At 49.6% G+C, this 25566-nt stretch overlaps 1 protein-coding gene and 1 long non-coding RNA gene across 15 annotated transcripts in view; both read left to right on the top strand.

Moving 5' to 3' along the window:
* The window catches only part of EHMT1 (euchromatic histone lysine methyltransferase 1), a 122787-nt gene extending 108395 nt beyond the window's left edge, over nt 1–14392 (top strand). For all 14 annotated transcript variants that reach the window (XM_071453817.1, XM_071453826.1, XM_071453819.1 and 11 more), the window contains 5 exons: nt 451–566; nt 2781–2867; nt 9411–9489; nt 11554–11729; nt 12475–14392. In XM_071453817.1, coding sequence (XP_071309918.1) covers nt 451–566; nt 2781–2867; nt 9411–9489; nt 11554–11729; nt 12475–12661 — 645 coding nt within the window. In that variant the 3' untranslated portion in view covers nt 12662–14392. The remainder of the gene's footprint in view (nt 1–450; nt 567–2780; nt 2868–9410; nt 9490–11553; nt 11730–12474) is intronic.
* On the top strand, nt 2880–4616 carry LOC139603222 (uncharacterized). The gene is made up of 2 exons (XR_011683619.1): nt 2880–3283; nt 3342–4616. It is a non-coding gene; the product is annotated as an uncharacterized lncRNA (long non-coding RNA).
* Nucleotides 14393–25566: the final 11174 nt, after the last annotated feature.

The raw sequence follows: 25566 nt of genomic DNA, 5'->3' as shown, positions 1-25566 counted from the left end.
TGCAAATATGACAAATGAACCCATTGGTAGAACTCCCATTCCCCATCTTTAATTGGTTTTAGAACAGAGGAGGCTACAATTGTCTTATGTTACCTAAAAGCCATTTATCAGTTTCTATATTTTTCATTATAAACCCAGCTAATCAAACATTGTGTTCACAAGCAATCAATTATTAGTTAACTACTAACTCTTAACTTCATCAAGGCCTACCTATTTATTTTGATTAACTCTAATAAAGCTTATCTCTAACTAAAACCTCAGCTCCTCTAAAATCCCTACATTCTTTAAAGTTTATGTCTCAGCAGAACCTGAGCTCTGACGCTGGGTTTGGGCACAGCTTCACCATGGGGTTCTCTGGCCTGTTTTTACCCTGGGGGGAATATGTGCCTGTGGTTTTGGGGATGCCAGGAGCAGACAAATAACCCAGTCTGGGGTGGTTCTCTCCTTCAGGATGGCCGACTCCTGCCTGAGTTCAACATGGCTGAGCCCCCCCTGATCTTTGAGTGCAACCACGCGTGCTCGTGCTGGAGAACCTGCAGGAACCGGGTGGTTCAGAACGGCCTCAGGTGGGCAGGAGGGGCAAACACAGCTGCTCTGGGCAGGACCAGCCCCAAACCCATCAGCCTTGTGGCTCTCAGCTCCCCCATAATCCCACAAAACCCAGCAGGGAAGCTGGGGGTGGTGGGATGGAAGTGGGATCCTGTGTGCTGCCAGTGGGAGTGGAGCAGCAGTGGGTTGATGAGCTCAATTAACATCTCAGTTAATATTTGCACCCTGCTCTTGGCACCATCAGGTGGGAACTGCAGTGTTCTTTCATCAGCTGACCATAAAACATACAAATGGCTTGTGGGTTAGCATGCACAGCCCAAGTGTGGTGTCTCAGGGGGAGAGCTGAGAAGGACATGACAGCAACAGAGCTGCAGAGTCTGAATTCAGATCTTGTAAGCCAGCAGTCTAGATTAGAAATACAGGCCAGCATGCCCAGACTTGGCTGCTTAAAATTTACAAGTTCTTGGCATGATTCCCCCTGAATTGGATACCTGAATGCCTGTTGGCCTCTCTGCTCCAGGTTAGACTGCTGGGATTTTGGTGCCTGGCTAAAAATGTCAATGTTTTGGTTTGGACCTCTGCTATGGAGGAGTTTGCCACTGCACTAAGTTCAAAGGCATCCCATTGGAAAAAAATCCCAACTTTTTAGAATTTCTTTGTAGTGCTGACAACACTCTTTTTGCAAGCTTTGTAGTTTCAATGACATTTTGCACTGTTAAAAATAAGCAAGGAAGGAACTCGATGTGTTTCCTCAGAACTTTACCTCTCTCTGGTTTTCCCTGCCAAGCTCCGGTGCCTCCGTGGGTGTTTCTTCAGGAGCTCTACAGCTAGAGCTGTTGCTTTTGCATTTTTTTGCCTTGCTGAAGTGTTTTTTTCTGAAAGATGGGAAGGGTTGGGAACCCCACACAAGCCAGGGAAAGCAGCTCTGCTGGGAAGGAGGGTCAGGTGCTGGGCAGAGCTCACAGTCCCTGCAGAGGCAGTGGGGAAGGCTCCTGCCTTGGGGCTGCAGCTGACCCAGGGGTGCTGCTGCTCTGTTTTCAGTGCTTCCTTTATCAGATTGGCTCCAAATTAGCTCTGCCTGGCAGAGCACACGTATCCAGCTGGCAGCCTGGCCCAGCTCAGCTGGCAGCCTCAGCTCAGAGCCACGGCCCCACTGCCGCCGGTGCCGGCTCCAGAGCAGAGCCCAGAGCTGAGCTGAGCTCTGCTCTGCTCTGATGGACAAGCCAAAAGCTGGGGGAGCTTCCCCAAGCTCCAAACCCAGTGTTAGACCCTGCTTCTCTGAGAGCAATGACTCCCCTGAGGTCATGGTTTGTCCTGGTGAAGCAGTGGCAGACAGGATGAAGTTCACATCCCCTGGTTTGAGCTGACAGTGCAGGAGGGAGTGGGTGGGGGAAGAGAAGTACTGGGAAAAGCAACAGGGGGAAGTTAAGGTGAGCATCAGATTTCACTTAATTCCGATAACAGTGTTGCTGAGAGTGGGTTTTGGTTCCCTCAGGGATAGAGCAAGCTTTTCCTAGCCCTGGAGACTGTTCATCCTGCACTTAACTCAGGCTCTGGCTGAGCAGGAGGCAGAATGACTTACAGGATTGTTTCTCTGCCTATAAACCCCATCAGTAAAATTCCACAGAGCAGCTATTACACCAAGAAGTCTCAAGTTGCAGCTTTTCTTTCTTGTCTTTCAGCCAGGCAGCTGGATATGATGGAATTGCTGAATGCCCTGGCTTTGGCAGAGGGCAGAGGGGTCAGAGCACTTAGCTCCAGGTGTTCTTTAGTCCCTGGGAGATTCCTGCCTTCCCCCTCAGCACCACTCCACTGCTGTAAATCCCCTTCCACCTTCCCTGCCTCCCCCAGGGCTGCGTGGAGGGGAAGGAAATGCTGCTGGTGGGGTTCTGTAAATCATCTGTATCCTCTGTAAATCACCATCACATGGAGCATCCAGCCCTGTCCCCTCTTCTCCAGCCCCTTGGTGTGCACCTGGGCAGGCAGAAGGGGCTGCCTGGCACCAGTCCCTTGTCCTTGGGCTGTTTCCATGCCAGCATCTGCCCACAGCTGGGAGCTGTGGGAGTGGAGCATCCCTGCAGGGTGAGAACGGGAGGGTGAATATTAAAATCCTCTGGGAGTGTGTGCTGATGGAAGGTGCTGGCTTTTTGCTCATCTCTCCATGAAAATTCATCCTTTCCATGGAGTGCTGCCATCAGTGTGGCTCCATTTCCTCCTTTCCTCTTTTCCAGGACTCGGTTGCAGCTTTACCGGACACAAAAGATGGGCTGGGGAGTGCGGACGATGCAGGACATTCCTCTGGGAACCTTCGTGTGCGAGTGAGTTGTGCAGCTTTCACCATCCCCAAACCCCAGCACTGCCCAAATCCAGCACTGAGTGAGTTGTGCAGCTTCCACCATCCCCAAAAACCCCAGCACTGCCCAAATCCAGCACTGAGTGAGTTCTGCAGCTTTCACCATCCCAAAAACCCCAGCACTGCCCAAATCCAGCACTGAGTGACTTGTGCAGCTTTCACCATCCCCAAACCCCAGCACTGCCCAAATCCAGCACTGAGTGACTTGTGCAGCTTTCAGCAGCCCAAAAACCCCAGCACTGCCCAAATCCATCACTGAGTGAGTTGTGCAGCTTTCACCATCCCCAAACCCCAGCACTGCCCAAATCCAGCACTGAGTGAGTTGTGCAGCTTTCACCATCCCTGCAGCCCCAGCACTGCCCAAATCCAGCACTGAGTGAGGTGTGCAGCTTTCACCATCCCCAAACCCCAGCACTGCCCAAATCCAGCACTGAGTGAGTTCTGCAGCTTTCACCATCCCAAAAACCCCAGCACTGCCCAAATCCAGCACTGAGTGAGTTGTGCAGCTTTCACCATCCCCAAACCCCAGCACTGCCCCAATCCAGCACTGAGTTGTGCAGCTTTCACCATCCCAAAAACCCCAGCACTGCCCAAATCCAGCACTGAGTGAGTTGTGCAGCTTTCACCATCCCAAAAACCCCAGCACTGCCAAAATCCAGCACTGAGAGACTTGTGCAGCTTTCACCATCCCAAAAACCCCAGCACTGCCAAAATCCAGCACTGAGTGAGTTGTGCAGCTTTCACCATCCCCAAAACCCCAGCATTGCCCAAATCCAGCACTGAGTTGTGCAGCTTCCATCATCCATTTCCCAAATCCAGGAGTAAGGTGTGCAGCTTTCACCATCCCAAAAACCCCAGCACTGCCCAAATCCAGCACTGAGTTGTGCAGCCCAGCAAATCCCATCCATTCCCAAATCCAGGAGTAAGATGTTCAGCTTTCAGCATCCCAAAAACCCCAGTACTTCCCAATCCAGCACTGAGTGAGTTGTGCAGCTTCCATCATCCATTCCCAAATCCAGGAGTAACTTGTGCAGCTTTCACCAGGCCAGCACTTCCCAATCCAGCACTGAGTGACTTGTGCAGCTTTCACCATCCCAAAATCCCCAGCACTGCCCAAATCCAGCACTGAGTGACTTGTGCAGCTTTCACCATCCATTTCCCAAATCCAGGAGTAAGTTATGCAGCTTTCACCATCCCTGCAGCCCCAGCACTGCCCAAATCCAGCACTGAGTTATGCAGCCCAGCAAATCCCATCCATTCCCAAATCCAGGAGTAAGATGTTCAGCTTTCACCATCCCAAAAACCCCAGCCTTGCCCAAATTCAGTACTGAATGAGTTGTGCAGCTTTCACCATCCCAAAAACCCCAGCACTTCCCAATCCAGCACTGAGTGAGTTGTGCAGCTTTCACCATCCCCAAACTCCAGCACTTCCCAATCCAGCACTGAGTTTTGCAGCTTTCACCATCCCAAAAACCCCAGCACTGCCCAAATCCAGCACTGAGTGACTTGTGCAGCTTCCATCATCCATTCCCAAATCCAGGAGTAAGGTGTGCAGCTTTCAGCAACCCAGCACTTCCCAAATCCAGCACTGAGTTGTGCAGCCCAGAAAATCCCATCCAGTCTAAATCCAGGAGTAAGATGTTCAGCTTTCACCATCCCAAAAACCCCAGCACTTCCCAAATCCAGGAGTAAGTTGTGCAGCTTCCAGCAGCCCCAGCAGTTCCCCAGGGCACACATGGTTTGCTCCCCTTCAAGGAGAGGTTTTCATGCAGATCAGGCTGGCATTGAGCCCAGCTGCCTGCCCTCACCAGAGGTTTCCTGACTCCATTCCCTGCCCTGTCTGTCCTGCTTCTCATAGTGTGGAGCTTTCTCTGCTTCCCTCTGTCTTGCTGGGATCTGTGCTCAGCTCTTCTGCCTTTGAGACACAAACTATGGGGGAAAAGCACATTTGGGTTGTGCTGCAAGATGTGCTCAACTCCTGTGTTTGCCACAGATATGGGGGACTGCAGGTCAGGGCAGTGGGGAACAATTTTCTCTGCTTCAGTCCTGACTTCTCCAGAGGTTTTCCAGTGGCACAGCTCTGGCTTAGTCTGATTCAGCAAAGCAAGGAGGCACTTGGGGTTAAGCACATGTTTTGGCCCTGACTCAATAAAGTACTTAGGCACAGAAATGTTCAGATTTATGTCAAGTGGAAAACTTGTCATCAGACCCCACAGTTTGAGGCTTTAAAGTGGTATATGTACTTTATTAAATAGTTTGGAAAGTGTTTCCTTCATTGCAATACTACAGTGACTGAGGATCTTCTAAATAAGGCTGGACTCATGTCCACTGTGGAAATAGTTGCTGGTTGTTTTTAGAACTAGTTATTGATGTGTTATGGAATTGGGTGAGGGATTGAGGAAGATTATTGCAGTATTCAAAAGAAAAAATAAAGGAAAAGATAATTCTGTAGTGAATTGGCCAAGTATTTCTTCTGGGTCAGGAGCTGCCAGCTGCTAAAATATTTTTTTAGAGATAAAGCCAAAAGCTGCTGTTTGTGGGGAGTGTCTCAGGCCTGTCCTTGTGCAGGGCTGTCCATAAGTACCAAAGGTCCCAGGGTTGTGGTGCAGTGCCCAGAACAGACCAGAACCTGTGAGGAAACTGCTGCAAGGACAAAAGGCAGAGACTTGAGCAAACCCTGCTGGAATGGCAGCACACAGGAGGAGCAGGCAGAGAGGGGACAGCCAGGGAAGGGGTGATGAACACAGACATTGCAGAGCACTGGGGCTGATGGGGTGCAGATCCCCCAGCCTGACTGCCCCCAGCCCATGCCAGGAGCTGCTGGCACTGTTCCACTGCTGGGTACTATCTTCATTAGCTAAATGAGCTGCTTACTCAACAGCTGAGCTAATTCATGTCGTGCCCATGCACATTCCTCCTGTGGCACACACTCATTTTCTCACTCACCAAATCCAAGCCCTTGGCTCCATGAGTCCTTCCTGTGATTCTTTATGAGCATCCCATAAACCTGGTTCCTGCTTTTCCTCCTCTCTGCAAAGCAGCCCCAGTGCTGGCAGTGCTCAGGGCTGCCAGGACACAGCAGATCCCAGGAGCAGCTCCTCCAGAAGAGCATTTTGTGTTAAACATCTGCATTGGAGCCCTGGGTGGGCAGCTGCTCTGTCCAGTGGTTATTGCTCTGCTTTGGAAGGATGATTGTATTGGTGTGACCTTTATTGGTGTGACCTTTATCCTGGAACTCTGCACAGGCACCAGGAGAGGCTGGGGGAGCTGAGAAGGGGCTCAGCCTGGAGCAAAGGAGGCTCAGGAGGGACCCTGTGGCTCTGCACAGCTCCTGACAGGAGGGGACAGCTGGGGGGGGTCAGGCTCTGCTCCCAGGGAATCAGTGAAAGGAAAAATGGCCTCAAGTTTCACCAGGGGAGCTTCAGATCAGAGCTATGGAAATGGCTTTTTGCTGAAGGAGTGGTCAGGCATTGGAATGAGTCACCCAGGGAGGTGTTGGAGTCACCACCTCTGGAAGTGTTCAAAAGGCATCTGGATGTGGCAGCTGGGGACGTGGTCTGGGTGATGGTGCTGCTGGGTTCATGACTGGGCTCTGTGGTCCTGAAAGTCTCTCCCAGCCCTGATGATTCTGTGAGTCTGTAACTGCCTCCTGTCCCTTGTGCACAGCCCTGGAAGCAGCAGCTTGGCAAGGGTGATGCCTCAGGTCTTGGCTTTTCTATTTTTCACATTCTGTGCTGCTTTAGTGTGTGGGTCTGAGCTTCACATCAGGGGATGCTGAGCTCTGTGCACAGAGCAGGGAGACAAAACAATTCCTGCTCCAGCTGGGCACCAAGGACAAATGACCCAAATCTCAGCCCAAGAGCACAAACCCCGTGGGCTGGAGAGAGAAAAACAAGCAGGGTGGGACTGCAGGGGCTAAAGCTGGGATGGGACAATGAACTGCAAGATGCAAATGGAGCAGAACTGATCCAAGGGAGAGACCCCGTGCCCGGCCGTGCATTTTGGGGCCATTTTGGTTCATCTGGGGTGCAGCCCTGGCTGGGCTCTTGTGCTGCCCAAGCTGGATCCATTGTGCTGCCTTTAATAAATCCCTGTTTTATCCTTTAGCTCTGTCCAGCCTCTGCTCTAGGGCAGCCTGCACAGGGCACCAAGGGGACGTGTGGCAGTGTCACCCTCCTGTCCCACAGGGCTCCATGGAGCCTGCAGGCTCTGCAGCCCCTCAGGGCTGTGCTCATGGGCAGCTTTCTCCCTGGCCTTGGAATTTGGTGCTGTTCAGAAGCTGCTGTTGCTCACTCTGTGCTGCTGCTGTGGGTTGGGTTGGATCTGCTCTGTTCATGCTTGCTTGGTAGGTGGTGGAGCTGCTCCTTTTGGAAACAGCACAGCTGCTGCTGCCTTTTGTTGGAGAGGCTGGGAGTTAGTGGGATGCAGAAACCAGAGGATCTGGTCTGTTCCTTTTCCATCCATTTATGGCTTTTGAATATTTGCTTTCTGTTCCAGTGGTGCTTTAGGAAGGTTCCAGCTGCATCAAGGCAGGTGTTTCAGCCACACCTCCAGGCAGAGAAGCTCCAGCCAGGCCTCCTGTCTCCCACATCCTGTGGAAAACCCTGGAGCCTGTGCTAGGGACTGCTCTTGGTTTTTGCATGGAGTCCCCTCTGATCACAGAATCATTGAGGTTGGAAAAGACCTCCAAGATCATCTGTTCCAAGCTCACTCATGCCCAGGCTGTTTGAGCAGTGATGAGAGGCCCTGGGAAGCTCAGGGATGGAGTTATTTGCCATCAGTGTGCTGAACATCTGCTGGGTAGAAAGGCACTGCCTTGGCCACAGGAGTTCTTAAATGAAGGGGCTCCTGCTGGGTTTTGGGAGGAACATGCACCCCTTGCACATCCTTCCCTAACTCAGGGCCTGGAAAATCAGGGACCTGTTAATATCTTTGAACAGCCCTGGAAAGGAAATGAGTTACAGGAATTGGCTTTAAAGGAGCATTAAACCAATGATTTTTAATTTGGTGGTGGTATTTTATTTCATAACCTGCAGTGGCTCTCCCTGGGCACGGGGCCTCTCTGAGCAGAATTATTCAGCTGTTCTCAGCTGCTGCTGCCTGCTGGGCCTTTCCACAGCAATTTCTCTCCCTCTCTGGCCACCTTTCTATGCTTTAGGCCTCCAAGGAGTGGGTGATTTCCAGTAGTGGAGCAGTGAGGGCAAACAGTAGGCTCCCAGTTGGGAACTACAGCCAAAAATCGCTGGTCACAGAGCTCAGGGATCCTCTCCAGGTTCATGTTTCCTGGCTCTCCTCCTCCCCAGCCTGGCAGTTCAATGCTGCATTGAGCCCTGGGGGATTGGAGGCAGTTGTTTAACACTTGGAATGTGCCTGAGGGCTTCAGGAATGCTGCTAGAGCATGGCCATGGAAATTCTGTTGATGCTGCAAAGAATATTTATTCATGTGGTGAATCCTTTCCTTGAAATAATCCCTGTTTCATTGCAGGCTGGGAACACTTGCATACCAAAATCACAGAAACACAGACTGGGGTGGTTGGGAGGGACCTTAAATCCCATCTCTGCCATGGGCAGGGACGCCTTCCACTACCCCAGGTTGCTCCAAACCCTGGCCTTGGGTTAAAAAGCTGCTGTGCTGCTGCTTCTTCCTCACACCCTCCCTCAGTCCCTCCACTCTGAGTCTCTGACTGAAGCAGCTCAGGGCAGGAAGTGTTGAATCTTGACAGTCCAAAACTGTTGAAAATGGAGATGGGGAGACAGAGGTGGGAACAGCAGTGCTGTGGGGACTCCTGCACCAAGGGGGTTTGCATCAAAGCCAGACCTCTCTGGCTGTGTTGTTCTTCTCAGCAAGCCCAGGCCAAGCAGCACCTGCTTCATTCTCTTTGGAGAACCTGCCCATCACCTGCTGTCACCTGCTTACAACAGGGTGGCTGTAGCTGGCACCACAGCTCACATTTATCCTGGTTCAGGAGGGATTGAGAAGGGATCCTGCCACGTTAGGTTAGACTTTTAAACCAAACCTAAGACTTTTAAACCAAAACTTTCGAAGTTGTGTAGCCTGTAATTGCTCAAAATATCCTGGGAAATACATGAGGGGCAGACAGAAGTGTTTTGTTTTGGGGTGTGAGCAGCACAAGCACTGCAGTTGTTGTGGGACAGCCTGAGTCTGACCAGGAGCTTCAGGAGACTTGGATTCATGTGTTGGTCTTGGCCAACAGAGAGATTTGCAAAAGGAAACTTAGTTCTCAGGAAAAATGGATTTATTTTTATATTAAAGTGGTTTTAATATCATGAATGTAATTTATAATATTATTTAAGTGTTGCTCTGAAGAGGTGGAGCCAGATTTTCCCTGCTGGGGATTAACAGAGCTCGGTTTGGTGGCTTGGAGCTGGCCAGCACTGTGGCTGTGGTTGCCCATCTGTGGCTGGGCTGCTGTTTGGGGCATTTCTCTCTCCCAAAAACAGGGGTTTGGGCCTGTGATCTCACTCCTGCCTGTCCCTGTGCCCACAGGTACGTTGGGGAGCTGATCTCCGACTCCGAGGCCGATGTCCGTGAGGAGGACTCCTACCTCTTCGACCTGGACAACAAGGTACTGGGTCTTCAGGGTGCCACACACAAACCCCAGCTCCTGACTCCTCAAAAGAGCCCAGACAATCATTGTCTCCATCTTGATGTGCAGGGAAATCCTGCAGAGAGCACAATTGCTGTGCTTTAGGGGAAAGGTGGTTGAGGTGAGAGTTAGGGCTGGTTAAAAGGGCAGCAGAACCAATGTGTGCTGCCCACACCACTTTTGGGCAAGATGCTCTTCTGCCAAACCCCTTGGAGCATCCTGAGCTCAGTTGTCCAGGTTTTGGTGCTCCCAACCTGGCACCTGTGGGATTGGCAGCTCTGTCAGTTCTTCATGAAGTGATGATAAGCTGAAAGAGTAAAAAAAAACCCACAAACCCTGTTCACTCAGAAAGGATCCACCCTGGCAGGGGCTTCTGCTGCTGTTTGTTCCCCTGCACTGCTTTGTGAGGGCTCTCAGGGCAGAAATTCTGATTTGCAAAGTACAATCTAAAAGTTTTAAGCAAGGCCATGACTTCAACTCCCCCTGGGAAAGGAGAAGTGAGAAAAGTGAGCTGGGGACTGACAGGAGTGGGGAGGCTTCCAAGGAAGGCTGTAAAACACTCTGTGCCTTGTTTCTGTCATTAGCTTGTGACAAAGAAGCTTTATTATTTTTTTTTCTCGTTTCTTTAAAGCAACACACATTTCAAGGGCTGAGAAAAGATAAATAATGAGTCTGGTGTGCAAACAGGGGGTCAGACTGTAATTAAGAAGTTGAAAAGGGCTTAGCCTGGTTTATGAGCCAGAGCCCAGCTGGGCCCTGCCTCTTACTTAGCCCTGAGGGAGAACCTCTCTGCTGGCTCCTGGGAATCCTTCAGGGAAGCAGGAAGGGACAGCAAGGTGGAACATCTGGAGAAAAGCAGGCACCAAATCATTGGGGGATGGCTAAAGCTGCCCATCAGGCTGGGCATAGAAGGGCAGGGCAGAGCCAGCAGGTTTTGTGTCCTCCAGAGTGATGGGGCATTGCCAGGGTGTGAATCCCAGCCCTGGGGGCCCTCAAGGTCCTGGTGTAAATCAAAGGAAGGGCTGGAATGGTGACAGTGGTTGGGCTGTCATTTCTGTTATCTGGATTGTCATTTCTGTTACCTGGGCTGTCATTTCTGTTTGCCTGGGTTTTGGTTTCTGTTGTCCCTGTCCCTTGAGCTGTTGCTCAGAGCCCTGTGTGAGGTGATCCTGGAGTGTCCCATGTCCTGCTGTGGATGTGGATGTGGCATCCTGCCCCACCATGGCATTTCTGTGGATGAAATTGAGGGAGTGAAATCACTGATTGATGAAATCAGAGCTGGTGACACTGTGTGTGCTCCAGGCCTGCTGGGGTGATGCCTCCCCCAGTTCTGGGGATGTTTTCCTGGGCTCCTGAACCCCGAGTGTGACGTGGCACAGCTCATCCATTAATGATCTGAGGTGCTTGTCCAAAAGGGACTTGGAGCACCACTAATGGATCCTTTTGCTTTTGGCCTCTTTGCAACTGAAATTAGCTTCTGTAATTAAAGCCTCTGCTTTGCACAGTCATTCTCTGCTGGAATAAAAAGCCCTGAGGGGGGTTCTTTTATTTTCAAGGAAAACAAAGTATTACAGCTCTCTGGGCTCTCTGGAAAGGGAATTTTTGTGTTCTCACTTTCACTCTTATCTGCACAACCCTGTGTTTTCTCAAGGCTCTGCCTTTGTGTTTCCAAGCTGTCATGCTCAATTAGAGGACAGAACAGATGCCTGTTCCCCTGTCCAGGGGCTGCTACCCGTAAGGTGTCTGCACTGAGCATCAATCCCATTGTGCCAAACTGGTGCTTGGACTGGGAGAACTGGTGTGCCAGGGTGTTCAAAACCAGCTCTTGGGGTGTGTGGGGTGTGCAGTAAGCTCTGGTTTCAGGGTACAGTTGTGTATAAAGGTCTGTGTGTGTGTGTTTCCAGTCCATTCAAACCCACACGAGTGCCCTGCCTGGCTGCTCCTGGAGCTGTGTGCAGCATTCATGCAGAGCCTGCTCGTTTATTAAAGCCAATAACCCCCAGCCCAGCGTGCCCTGACGAGCCCTGCCCCGTTTCTCCCCAGGATGGAGAGGTTTACTGCATCGACGCCCGTTTCTATGGCAACATCAGCCGCTTCATCAACCACCTGTGCGAGCCCAACCTCATCCCCGTGCGGGTGTTCATGTCCCACCAGGACCTGCGCTTCCCCCGCATCGCCTTCTTCAGCACCCGGCACATAGAGGCTGGAGAGGAGATCGGGTACGTGCCAGCCCTGCCACTGTGGGGCTCTGAGAGCTCTGCTGCTCCCCAGCTGCCTCCCTCCATCCCTGTGCTCCAAGGGTTTGGGCCCTCGGGACCCTCCTGAAGTTTGCAAAGCTCCAGGATGACCTGGATGTGTCCACTCATAGCCCTGAGCCCAGCGTGGGTAGCAGGGAAGGGGGAATCTGCCCCTGTGCTCAACCCCACCTGCAGAGCTGCTCCAGCCCAGGGAGGAGCTGGAGCTGCTGGAGAGAGCCCAGAGGAGGCCATGGAGCTGCTCCGGGGCTGCAGCCAGGCTGGGAGAGCTGGGGGTGCTCACCTGGAGAGGAGAAGGTCCAGGGAGAGCTCAGAGCCCCTTGCAGGGTCTGAAGGGGCTCCAGGAGAGCTGGAGAGGGACTGGGGACAAGGGATGGAGGGACAGGACACAGGGAATGGCTCCCACTGCCAGAGGGCAGGGCTGGATTGTGTTAGATAAAGGAAGAAGTCTGTCGGGTTGTGGCCTCCCTGGTCACTGTAGCCACACGCTGCTGAGGTCTTCCACAATGAGGGCAGGGAGGCCCTGGCACAGGGTGCCCACAGAAGCTGTGGCTGCCCCTGGGTCCCTGGAGCTCTAAGGGAAGGTGTCCCTGCCCATGGAACAGGCCGATCTCTGAGGCTGCTCCAACCCATCCCACCCCAGGTTCTCTTCAGCTGCGGCAGCACCAATGTCCCGCTCACTGAGCCCTCCTGTCTCTCTCTCTTGCAGCTTCGACTACGGGGACAGGTTCTGGGACATCAAAGGCAAATTCTTCAGCTGTCAGTGCGGTTCACCCAAGTGCAAACACTCGAGCTCGGCGCTGGCCCAGCGGCAGGCGAGCACCTCTGCCCAGGACACGCAGGAGAACGGGCTGCCCGACACCAGCTCCGCCGCCACCGCCGCCGGCCCCTTCTGACACCCGCGCCTCCCGCCCCACACATTCACATACCCTCGCGATTTCCATTTAAACAGAAAGAAGAGAGAGAGAGAGAAAAGAAAAGACACAAAACCACACGGAAAATTAAAAAAAAAAAAAAAAAAAGGAAAAAGGAAAAAAACGAAAAAAAAAAAAGAAAAAAACCCCCGCTCAAGGAAAGCCAAGGGTTTGTGACACTTAGGGCTGTGCCACCGACTGTTACTTGAGGAAGGAGTGAAAGCAAATCCCACCTCCGTGTTCTCCCCTCCCTGCTCCTGGAAAGCTGCTGGGTTTCACAGCTCTGTGTGCAGGGGTGGCTGTTGCATTTTGTTTTTTTGGCCACCCGAGCTGTCCTGGCCTCCCCTGTGAAGGCGCTGAGTGCTGTCAGAGGCAGGGGAGCCGCCCGTCCTCGGAATGTCGCTGTGTCCTGGAGCCCTCCCGCCCTCACCTCCAGCTCAGCCACAACAAACTCTGGATACTTGATGGGACTTGGTTCCTGGGAGGGAGCTGCCTCTGGGTTTGCGTGGCACAGCCCCGGGGCAGGTTGTGCTGGTTGGTTTTTTGTTGGTTTGGTTGGTTTTTTGGTTGGTTGGTTGGTTTTTTGTTTGTTGGTTTTTTGTTTGTTTTTTTTTTTTTTTAATATATGAATGAATAATTCCTCCCCCATCTCGCAGGACATTGTGGTGGGGCCCTACAAAATACCCTCAATTCTCTCCAAACCCCACGGCTTTTTTCTCATCTGATGAGAAGAATCCCAGAATCTTTCCCTGTGATCCCTGGCTCTCTCCCTCCTGGATTTTCTCCGTTCAGACCAGCTCTGCTCCACGCCCTGCTCCTGTCTCAGTGTTGGGTTCCTCCGTGAAGGAATTCCCCTCACCCCATCCCACCAGTGGTTTTAGAGAGAGAAGGCTGAAGAGGATTTTACAAGACACTAATTCCTAAAGAAAACCAGTTTTCCCTCCCCTTTTTTTAAAGATAAAGTGAATGATATATATATTATAGAGGACCTGGACTGGCTGGGGTGGACAGACGTGTCAGGGTGAGAAGATCCCAGCTGCCACCAGCTCGTCTGTTCCCATCCCTTTGCTCCACGCTGGGCACCTTGGATTGATTTTTAAGCCACATGCTATGAGGTTTCAATAAACTGATTTATTTTTTACCATTATTGAAACATCGGGGACAAGCATTAAAAACATGGAAGAAAAAAAAGAAAAAAAAAAAGCTTAAAAAAAAAAAACCCACAAAAAACAACAAAACCCACAAAAAAACCAAAAAAACCAAAATGACAACAAAAAGAAACCACAAAACAAAACGGTGCTGATTCTGGTGTGATTTTTGCTCACCACGTGAATATAAACTTATCAATTGTATAAAAAGAACAAAGTGATTTTAGTATAAAAATGCAGGAAAAAAACAAAACTTTTTTTAAATTGTTAGTATTGTAGTGTGAATAAATTTGCCATCACCTTTTGTGTGGTGGCTGGGCAGGTCATTATCTTAATTTTTTTTTTGCATATATCTTTAAATACTGTAATTAGTGCAGTAACAAGTTTTTTTTTTTTTTGTTCATCTCTTCTAGAACATTCATAATGCCATCATGTTTATTATTATTATTTTTTTCTGTTAATGTTTTTGACAGTTTTAAAGGGGCAGCCTTTTGGCTCTGATCATTTTCTTGTTCTGTTTTCAATGAAATCAATAAAAAAAAAGAAAAAAAGTGCTTTAAAAGGAGTTTGGCTTTTTTTGTCTGCTTTGGGGGAGGGATGGCCCATGGTGGGGCTGAACTGCTTCTTGTTCAGGGTTAAGATGAAGAAAGCAACAACAAAAAAAACCCATTCCTGCAGAGAAAAGTAGCCTGAGTGACTGTTTGCTGTTTATTCTGGGGGTTTGGGGTTGGTTTTTTTTTACATTTTGTCATTAAAAGTTTGGGAGCTTGAATTCCAGTCCTAGATGGGCAGCACTGAGTTTTGGGGATCCTGGGATGTCTTCCCACTCCCTGCCGGGGGGAAAATAAAATAAAATTAAATCAAAAATAGTGAGGAAGGAGGTAAGGGGGAGAATCTGCCTGGAGCAATCCCTGGGGGTGTTCCCAGCATGGAGCTCTGGGGGGATTGGCTGGGCCAGGGCTGGGTTTGGGGGTGCTGGGAGTGAGCAGAACCCTCCCTCCCTGGCACCAGGGACACAACAGCTCTGAGGCACTGCCAGCCTAAATCCCATAAAAACATTCCTAAAGGGTATTCCTAAGGGTTAAAATATTCCTAAGGGTTAAGATATTCCTAAAAGGTTAAGATAATCTTAAAGGGTTAAGATATTCCTAAAAGGTTAAGATATTCCTAAAGGGTCTTAAATGTTCGTAAAGGGTTTTAAATATTCCTAAGGGGTTTAAATATTCCTAAAGGGTTTTTAATGTTCCTAGAGGGTTAAAATATTCCTGAAGAGTTAAGATATTCCTAAAGGGTTTTAAATATGCCTAAAGAGTTAAGATATTCCTAAAGGGTTTTAAATATTCCTAAAGGTTTTTAAATATTCCTGAAGGGTTAAAATATTCCTAGAGAGTTAAGATATTCCTAAAGGGTTAAGATATTCTTAAAGGGTTAAAATATTCCTAAAAAGTTTATAATATTCCTAAAAGTTTTTAAGTATTCCTAAAGGGTTAAGATATTTCTAAAGGGTTTTTAATATTCCTAAAGGATTAAAATATTCCTGAAGGGTTTTAAATATTCCTAAAGGGTTAAGATATTCCTGAAGGGTTAAGATAGTCCTAAAGGGTTTTAAACATTCCTAAAGGATTTCAAATATTCCTAAAGAGTTAAGATAGTCCTAAAGGGTTAAGATATTCCTAAAGGGTTAAGATATTCCTAAAGGGTTTTAAATATTCCTAAAGGTTTTTAACTATTCCTGAAGGGTTAAAATATTCCTAGAGAGTTAAGATATTCCTAAAGGGTTTTAAATGTTCCGAAAGGTTTAAAATATTCCCAAAGGCCTGGCCTGGTGCCAGCTGGGATTTGGGGACACGGAGGGACCTTGATGGGGGGACATGGAGGGACCTCGTCCCCCTCCCAAACTGGGCAGGTGGTGAATAAATTGTGGTGTCTGTGGGTTGGGTTGGGTTGGTTGGGTGAGAAATGATGGAATTTGCTGCTGGAACTGTGGAAGATTTCCCCCCCCCAGAGCTGTGGGGACATGAGGGACCCTAAAAGGCACCCGAGGGCCCCCAAAGGCACCCGAGGGTCCCCCAAAGGCACCCCCGGCCCCTCACAGCCCCAGCCCGTTTAATCATGGGTTAATTACAATAATCCAGCTCAATATTGCATAATTAAACATTGTCATTAAAAGAATGTGCTTGAACTGAAGGGGAGAAGTGGAAAACCCCCAGAGAAATCTGATTTCTGGGCCTGACTCCCCCAAAGTCAGCATTTCCCTGAGGTGGAGGGTGGGAAGGTTTTGGGGTCACAGGGATCCTGGTAAAAGTCAAACACAGCCCCAGTAACCCCCAGCACTTTTGGGGGATTCCTTCACTTTTCTGTGCAAATAATTGCAAATAATTAAATAAACACAATTTGTATCCCAGCACTTTTCCAGCATTAAGGATGAGCTGGCAAGGGGGTGTTTATTTGCACAGGCATTTTTGCAATGCCAGCAAGCCCCAGCTCAGGGACAGGGGAGGCCAAAAGCCCCCCCAAAAACTGCTGTGGGTTTGAGGGGTCAGGAGCCAGGAAATGTGGGCAAAGCCACCTCAGCCACTCTGCTGACCCCACTCACTGGTGGCAGTGGCTCCTTGGGACACCTCATTTGAAGGAGGCACCAATTTTAATGTGAATATTTTACCCTGAAGCAAAATTAATTTAACGTGAATATTTTGCCCTGACTGCTCTGCACTCAGCCTGGCTGCAGCCCCAATTTTACTTTTGTTTGAAGGAGATTTCTTCCCTTTTAACACATTGGCAGCTCCTACTGCAGGCTCTGGGGCAGCAGGGCCCCCTTTGCTTGTGGTTCCAGACTTTGCTTTTCCTTTTGAGCCACCTCCCCTTGGCTCTGCTGAAGATGCAAAGATCCTTCCATCCCTCCTTGGCTTTTTCCTGGGGATTTTGGCATCTTTGGGGTGTCCCAGGGAGTGGCACCATGGTTGGATGCTGGATCTGGGCAGGGTGTGGGGAGTCCCACAGCATCCCCCACTCATCCCTGTGGCTGCAGGGAGGGTTCCAGGGCAAAGCCCTCATTCCAGAGGGCTGGAGGAGAAGCCACTCTCCTTCCATGCATGGAGCATCCCTGCTCCCTTCCTTCTCCATGGGACATCCCTGCTCCTTTCCTTCTCCATGGGACATCCCTGCTCCTTTCCTTCTCCATGGGACATCCCTGCTCCTTTCCTTCTCCATGGGATGTCCTTCCTCCTTTCCTTCTCCATAGACATCCCTGCTCCTTTCTTTCTCTGTGGGACATCCCTGTTCCTTTCCTTCTCCAAGGGATATCTCTGCTCCCTTCCTACTCCCTGGGCATCCCTGCTCCTCTTCTTTCCCCATGAAACATCCCTGCTCCCTTCTCTGTGGGACATCCCTGCTCTCCTTCCATGCATGGAACATCCCTGCTCCCTTCCTTCTTCATGGGACATCCCTGGTCCCTTTCCTTCTCCATGGGACATCCCTGCTCCTTTCCTTCTCCATGAAATATCCCTGCTCCTTTCTTTCTCTGTGGGACATCCCTGCTCTTTTCCTTCCCCATGGAGCATCCCTGCTCCTTTCCTTCTCCATGGGACATCCCTGCTCCCCTTCCTTCCCCTGCTCCTTTCCTTCTCTGTGGGATATCCCTGCTCCCCTTCCATGCATGGAGTATCCCTGCTCCTTTCCTTCTCCATAGGACAGCCCTGCTCTCCTTTCTTCTCGTGGGACATCCCTGCTCCCTTTCCTTCTCCAAGGGACATTCCTTCTCCTTTTCTTCTCCCTGGGACATCCCTGCTCCCCTTCCTTCCCCAAATGACATCCCTGCTCTTTTCCTTCTCCATAAAACATCCCTGCTCCCCTTCCTTCCCTTGCTCCCTTCCTTCTCCCACCAGCTCCCCCAGTGAAGGTCAGGGACCCCCAGCCCCAGGTGGGGCCCCCGTGGGTTTGCTCTGAGCTGCAGGATGGGGTGTGAGGGCCCTTTTTGGGGTTCTGCCCCCGCTCACAGCTCGGGGGGCACTGGGGATGGGGTCCCTCAGTGCAGGAGAGGCAGCTGATGGTTGGGGGGCCTGCTGGGGTCAGGCTCCCTCCCCCTGCACCCCCAGGTGTCCCTGCTCCTGAGGGTCTCCTGCTCCAGGGCTCCCAGGGATGGGACCTGGAGGGCTCAGATCCAGCTCTGGGGTCCCAGGGCACTGCAAACCCTCTGCACACTGAGCTGAGGAGCTGTCCTGGCTCATGCTGCACAGGGGGTGTTGGAAAAGCACCCAAAGGCAGCACCCATCGCCCTGGGCTGACCTGGGGGAGCAAAGCCACAAAATTATCCTGGATACTGGAGCTAATCTGGCTTCTCTTTATAGACTCCTTCCCTCTCTTTGTGCTGCTGTGACCTCCTCTGAGGAGGAAATATGAGCGAGGCTGATGGTTATCCTGCAGCCCAGGTAAGAGTTATAAAATCCCTATAAATGTGGAATTTCACCCCATGTCTCATTTCTGAGCCTTTGCCAGAGCTGGAAGAAATATTACTTTATCTCCCTGCTAGCACAGAATATTCCCTTGTCTGCTGAAGGAGGTCCCTTATCACCCTTTTAATTTCCTTTCTGCTGCTCCAAGCTGGATGAAAAGCCTCTGCTGCTGTCACTGGAGGAAGGGCAAGGCCTCCATGTCCTGGCTGGGAGAGACAGAACCAGCCTGAGGTTCAAGTTTAATGCTGCAGGAGGGATGGCAGTGATGAGGGGACAGGAGCTGGTGCCAGGGGAGGTCAGGTTCAGCCTCCCTGTCCCTTCCTCAGGCCAGAAATGGCCTGACTGCCCAGAAAAAGCAAATATTGCTGGGTGCTGCCTGTGGGGAAAGTGTGCCTCACCTGGGGAGGGGAGGTTGCACAGGCTCAGCCCCACACTGGAGTTTCTGCTCCTCTCTGCCTTTAATCTCTATTTAACCACTGTGAGAGTCATTAAAGAGGGCTCAGCCCCTCAGGACTGGGTTAGGGATCTGCTGGGGCTCCCCCTTTGCTGGTGGCACTGGGGACACACACAAGCTCTTGCTGGAGGTCCCTGTGTGCCACAGGAGGGGACAGCACCCGGCCAGGGAGTGGCACCTGGGTCACCTCTCAGCATCAGAGGGACCCTCTGGTGTTCACAGGGGTCCCAGGACGAGGGAAGAGATGAGAATCTTGACTCTGTGTTTCAGGAGGCTGATTTATTGTTTTATGATATATATTATATTAAAAGAGAATGATATATTATATTAAAAGAGAATGATATATTAAAATTACGCTAAAAAGAATAGAAGAAAGAAATTCATCAGAAGGCTTGAAAGAAGTGGAATGGAATGATAATAAAATCTTGTGACTGACCAGACAGTCCGAGCCAGCTGACTGTGATTGGCCATTAATTAGAAACAACCACATGAGCCCAATCCCAGATGCACCTGTTGCATCCCACAGCAGCAGATAACCATTGGTTACATTTTGTTCCTGAGGCCTCTCAGCCTCTCAGGAGGAAAAATCCTAAGGAAAGGATTTTTCATAAAATGTGTCTGTGACAGGACCCAGCAGCCCCCTGGGATGGGTGGGAGGAAGGAAGCTCAGGCATGAGGGTGTCCCCAGCATTTTACACCCAATCAGCACCAGCAAAGGTGGGGTTTGTGCAGCAGTTCCTCTCCCTCCTTGCTCCTGGAGGGATCAAGGTCCCAGACCTGCCCTGGGGGTTGCCAGTGTGTTGGGAAGGATGAAAGTTTGACAAGAAAGTCTCACAGGTATGTGTGTGCTTAGCAGAAAGATTTTTAAATGTAGAGTCTGATGAAGGAATAGAGGTGGAAGCAAGTTTTGATCGAGAAGAAAAGAATTGCTGAGCCAGTCTCACTGGATAACCAAGGAGGCAAAGGCTGTGTTAGTTAGAAGGGGTTTTATGGCTTAGAGCAAAGGATAAACCCACCCCAAACAAGAAGATGTTTTTACCAAGCAGAAAGAGAGCACAGGCAAACAAGGCAGCAAAGTTGCAAGTAGAAAAAAGGTCTCAGAATTTTCCACTGCAAGAAACCTGAAAAACAACTTCTAGCTTAAACTGTAATGTACTGACTTTGAGTGATTGGAGAACAGTAACATGAATATGGTAATTATAGTAGTTATGATAGGCTGTAGGTAATAGTTAAGGTATAGATTGGTTCTGCTGTATGAAGATGCTCAGCAAAGAAAAGTCTATAATGCATTGTGACCAAAAGAAAAGGATAGAATGCATTGTAACCAAAAGAAAAGTCTAGAATGCATTGTAACCAAATGAAAAGTCTAGAATGCATTGGAACCAAACCCAAAGGGTTTCCAGGCCTGTCTGCAGCTGGAGCTGACAGCTGTAGGCACAGGTTCTGTCACCCATGACCCTGGGCTGCTGTGACACCTTGGATGGAATAAACTGCATTTTGGATACAATAAACTGCATTTTGGAGAGCCCCTGGAATCCTGCATCCCTCATTTTGGCTCTTACACCAGTGAAGCCACCCGAGCCTGGTGTTGAGCTGGGATTAAATTCGCCATTACAAAGTGTCCCAGCTGCCCTGCTGGGAGCAGGGCCTTGGCAAAGCCAGGCTTTGTGTAAACCCTTGGAGCTCTGCACTCTGCCAAGGGTGACAGGAGATGGCATTAGGAAGGGCTGCTGTGGCACATTTGCCATTTGCTGCTGCAGGTCCGTGACTCTGCAGGGACAGACAGGGCTGCACATGGATCCTCCCTGTCCCTCCCACAGGGGTTGGCAGAAGCCACAGAATTCCTGAGAGCCCAGCAGAGCCTTTGGGATGAGTCAATGTCCAGGAGGTGCAGGGAGCTGTGGGCATGGCAAAGGCTGCATTCTGCATTTGGGATGCTTTTCCCTTCCCCAGGGAAAGGGGGGCAGGGGAAGTGTCACCCCCTGGTCCTCTTTTCAGGCCAATTTACTGTCACTACATTCAGGCCAATTCACTTGATTTTTTAAGATTTTCTAAGCCTTCTGATGTTTACATTCTTGTAATGAACTTCCTCACACACTTTCTGTAAATAACTCATTGTTTTGCATTCTTTTATGGAGGAGGAGAAATTTGATGGACTGTTGGTTTGTCCAGGGCCATTGGAGGGGTGGCACTGTCACCCTCCAATCCACTGTCACTTTTGGGAATCTATAAATGTTAGAGTCAGAAATTAAAAAGTCTATTTTTACCCAGAAAGAGCAGTGTGTCCACATTGTGTTATTTTGTGTCCTACAGTGACAATTTACCCCATTTCCAGCCCCCCTTCCAGGCCATAACCCCCCAGTGCTGGGGGCTGGGGCCTGACCTGGGCTCTGCTGTGTGCACAAAGCCTTGGGGAGATGCTCTGTAACCCAATAAGCTGGAACAGAGGTAAAATGAGGATTTTTGGTGTTGATCAGATAGAAAACAAAACCATTTGGGGGCTGGAATTTTTGCCTTCTGCGGGTTTGCTTTTTGCTCTGTGCTCATCCCTTGGGAGCCAGGGAATGTGGAGCCCACTGAGAGGAGGATGGAAAGCACCTGGATATGGAGAGCTTCCCCTCTGGAGGAGCCTCCATCTGTGTGCTCAGAATGAGGCTGATTTAAATGGTGATTTATTTGTCTGCAACGTGCAATAAGCTCGGAAAAAAAAACCCCTCAGCAATCCTGGTTTGAAAAGCAAGAAATCATTGAGGTTTTTCTCCCTCCTTTCAGAAGATACAGAGGCAATGAAACAGCAGTGATGGGTGAATAATAAAAGCCCTCTGTGCAGCTCACTCGTGCTAGATAAAGTATGAAGCCCCACTGATGCAGGGCTCAGGGTGAGCAGAAAATATTCTACCTGAGCAGCAGCAATTAGTGCACTTGGCTTTGCCTTTGTTGTGCTCTGTAAATACAATTCTGAGCAGCAAATAAGCAGATAAGCTTTACCCAGACATAATAAGACAAATATCCTTTTCTCCTGCCTCTGCTGGGAAGAGAATTTCTCTCTGGTTGTGCAGCTGTTGGGGGAAAATAGCTGGAATAAATTGCTTGGGAGTTGGTGAGCAGCAAACACGGCCTGCACCATTAGCAAAGTGACTTTATAAATGAATAAAAGGGGAATGGGGAGGATATTCTCATTTAGATTGTGAAAATCCCTTTGACACAGGCTTGAGCTGGAAGAAGTTGAGGAACTTCTGCAGCGTTTTGTTCTCCTGATGCCCGAGTTTCCCTCCTGCTGCAGGGAGCTGCTTTTCTGCCCTGGCATTGAGAGGATTGAGGGATTTGTCTTTCCAAACCAGCTGTGGGGCTGCTGGTAGATAAAACCAGCACTGGGAGATAAAAGAGACAATGGGAAGGATTCCACTGATTGATGAATGGAAAAAGATATTTGCTTTTACAAATAAACTTTAGGTTTGCTGATAAATTAAATTGGACATTGAGAGATGAAAGAAAGAATGGGGGAAAACCCTAAATTCTGTAAGAATTAAAAATGAAAAGGGAGGGTTATACATTAGAGGGAAACCTTTGGTATCAGGTGTTCTGGGAAGTCTGAACCTCTCAAGAAATGGGAAAAGAGAGAAGGGAAATGTGGCTGGGAAATTGGGATAAAAAGGAGGCTGCGTCCTCCAAAAATGTGAGAGACCCCAGGGGAATGCCCCATGGCCTCTCCCTTTATTGGAATAAAGTAAAAGGCTCCTCTGTCTCCTTTTTGGACATAACCCTCAGGTGTTTGTGGATTAATTTTCCTACCAGTGCAAACCCCCGGAGCTCTGTGGGGAGCAGGAGGGGTCAGGAGCCCGCAGGGATTTGATGTCAGCGCCAGAGCCCGGAGTGTGCCCAGGGACCGGGGGGGAAGAGCCAAAATGATGGATTTTAGTGGGAGGCAAAAGCGAATTCGGGCAGCTTGGTGCTGATGCAGGCTGTGCCTGAGCTCTCCCCGCCCTTCATTTGGGTGTAAATGCTCAGCCTGGACTCACATGGTGTTAAATTGGGAGACCCGGGTGCGCCCTGACCCTCCCTGCCCCGGGGCTGCTGGGGCCGGGGCTGGATCAGGAATTCCCTCCCTGGCTCCTCACTCACCCCAGGAAGGTTTGGGATGTTTCAGGTGTTCTTGGAGAGCTCTAATTTGTGCTCTGTATCCTCCTGGGCACCCTCCACACAGCAAACCTCAGTGGCTGGGAGATCTCTCTGTCTCAGTTTCACTAGAGAAATGATATAACTATAACTATAACTAACTATAACTAACTATAACTATAACTATAACTTAGTTATAACTATAACTAACTATAACTATATAACTATAACTATAACTATATAACTATATAACTGTAACTGTAACTATAACTATAACTATAACTATATAACTTAGTTATAACTATAACTAACTATAACTATATAACTATAACTATATAACTATAACTATAACTGTAACTATAACTCAGTTATAACTATAACTAACTATAACTATAACTATAACTATAACTAACTATAACTATAACTAATTATAACTAACTATAACTAATTATAACTAACGATAATTATAACTACTATAAAAACTATAACTAACTACAACAATTAATATAAATAGATAAATATAAATATCTAAAATATAAACATATGTAAATACCTAATTCTAAATCTACATCTAAATCTAGATATTAAATCTAAATATAAATATAACTTCCCCATGGGTTGTGTGGTGCTTTGGGCTTCTGGCTTTGACACCCTCACCAAATCATTAACAGTTAATGAGGTGCTGGGTCCTGGACATGCTCAGGAGAGGAGAACTTCCCTACCAGACATGGAGACAGTAGAAAATCAGGGATTTGGGAGGAAAACTTGGAAAGATATGAGGGGAGATAAAGAGCAAATCTGGTTTAGTATCAGTTTGTGAGAGGACCAAGCTGCTGCTGTAAAACTACCTTGGAAAACATCCTCAATTGTTTCAAGATATTTATTCTCAGTTGATATTTTTTATGGAAGTGCTGTTGCAATGAGGGAAAAGAGCACCAGATTAGCTGGGACCTTCCATCCTGATGTCTCTGTGCAGTGAATCTGCTGCTGAAGGGGCTGTAAAACCCAGGGGCTGGCTGGGCTTTGGGGCTCTGGGTGGACCTGGATGGACCTGGGATGGACCTGGGATGGACCTGGGTGTAAATGGGATAGACTGGAATGGAACTGGGATAGACTGGGATGGACCTTGGATGGACCTGAGATGGACCTGGGTGTAAATGGGATGGACCTGGGATGGACCTGGGTGGATCTGGATGGACCTGGGTGGACCTGGGATGGACCTGGATAGACCTGGATGGACCTGGGATGACTTGGATAGACCCTGGATGGACCTGGGTGTAAATGGAATGGACCTGGATGGACCTGGGTGGATCTGGATGGACCTGGGTAGACCTGGATGGACCTGGGACGACTTGGATGGACCTTGGATGGACCTGGGTGTACCTGGGATGGACCTGGGATAGATCTGGGATGGACCTGGATGGACCTGGGTGTACCTGGGATGCTCAATGCCCTCCCAGCTGCTGTGCTGGGCCCTCCTGCACCACAGGGCCCCCAGAAGTGCTGTCAGAGATGAGCCATCTCCTCAAACAGCATCCTCTGCCTTGGGGGCTGATGTTTTCAGGGTTTCTCTGTGCAAAGCTTTGCCTTTAAGCCTCTGGAGCACCTCACAATGAGGTTGTGTCCACACCCCTGGGAGGTGACAGCCCCTGTGGCTGGCATTGCACCTCTGCTCTTTGCCAGCCCTGTGCTGTGCAGGAAGGGGCTGTTTGCTGTCTCTGTGTTTGTCCTTTGAGTGGAAACATCCCCTGAGGAAAAAATCTGCCGTGGTTTGGGTGGTGTCTGGAGCTCAAGGTCTACTGGCTTAAGGAAAATCAGCTTTTTTGCAGTTATTTGCAAGGCTTCCATAATTCTTCACAAATTATGGGCCACACAAGGGCTGTGGGGGTTGGTTAAGCTTTGGGAGGCTCAGGCTGAGCTCAGGGCAAGGCTCTTCCCCCAGAGGGTGCTGGCACTGCCCAGGCTCCCCAGGGAATGGGCACGGCCCCGAGGCTGCCAGAGCTCCAGGAGCCTTTGGGCAGCGCTGCCAGGGATGCCCAGGCTGGGGTTGCTGGGACAGGGGCTGGGCAGGGACAGGGGCTGGGCTGGGGGATCCTGGTGTAGCCACATTTCCCTTCCCAGAGAAAAGCAAGGCACGACTTCCCAAGAGTATTTCAGAGAATGTGAATCTCAGAAATATTCTTGGGAACTCTTGCTTTTCTCTGTGAAGCCTCTCTATGAAGAGAAATGTGGCTACATCCTGGTGGGTCCCTCCCAGCTCAGGGTGTTCTGTGGTTCTGCCAGCTCAGATGTTCCTGGATGTGCAGTGGGAAGGGAGGTGCAGTGTTGGGGAAGATGAAACAGGAAAGCCTTATAAATGTGATTGACTGGCAAAGGATTTTGAGAATATGGAAACTGTAAGTGAGATTGAAATGAAAGCAAGCTTTGAGATCCCTCAGTTACTGAACAACTGGAAAACAATGGTGTGGCCAGCTGAAGGTGATCCCCTTTTGATGGAACAACACCCTCTGCTTGCAGACAGGCCCAAGGGTCAGAGCAGACCCTGCCAGCTTGGCAGAAGGGCCCAAAGAGGAGTTTGTAGGGTTTAAAATGTAACACAGGATGGTAATGGAATGATTCTGATAGGTTGTATGGAAATGCTCTAGGATTTGTATCTTGTACTGGATTGGTTGGTGAGAATCAGAATATTCAACACAGAAGAAGATTTATGGTATTGTA

This window comes from Agelaius tricolor, unplaced genomic scaffold, assembly GCF_023055355.1.
Source record: "Agelaius tricolor isolate 1412-34295 unplaced genomic scaffold, bAgeTri1.0.p SCAF_37, whole genome shotgun sequence".
Lineage (NCBI taxonomy): Eukaryota > Metazoa > Chordata > Aves > Passeriformes > Icteridae > Agelaius > Agelaius tricolor.
The sequence above is the reverse complement of the archived record's forward strand: the minus strand, read 5'-3'. Positions and strand labels throughout refer to the sequence as shown.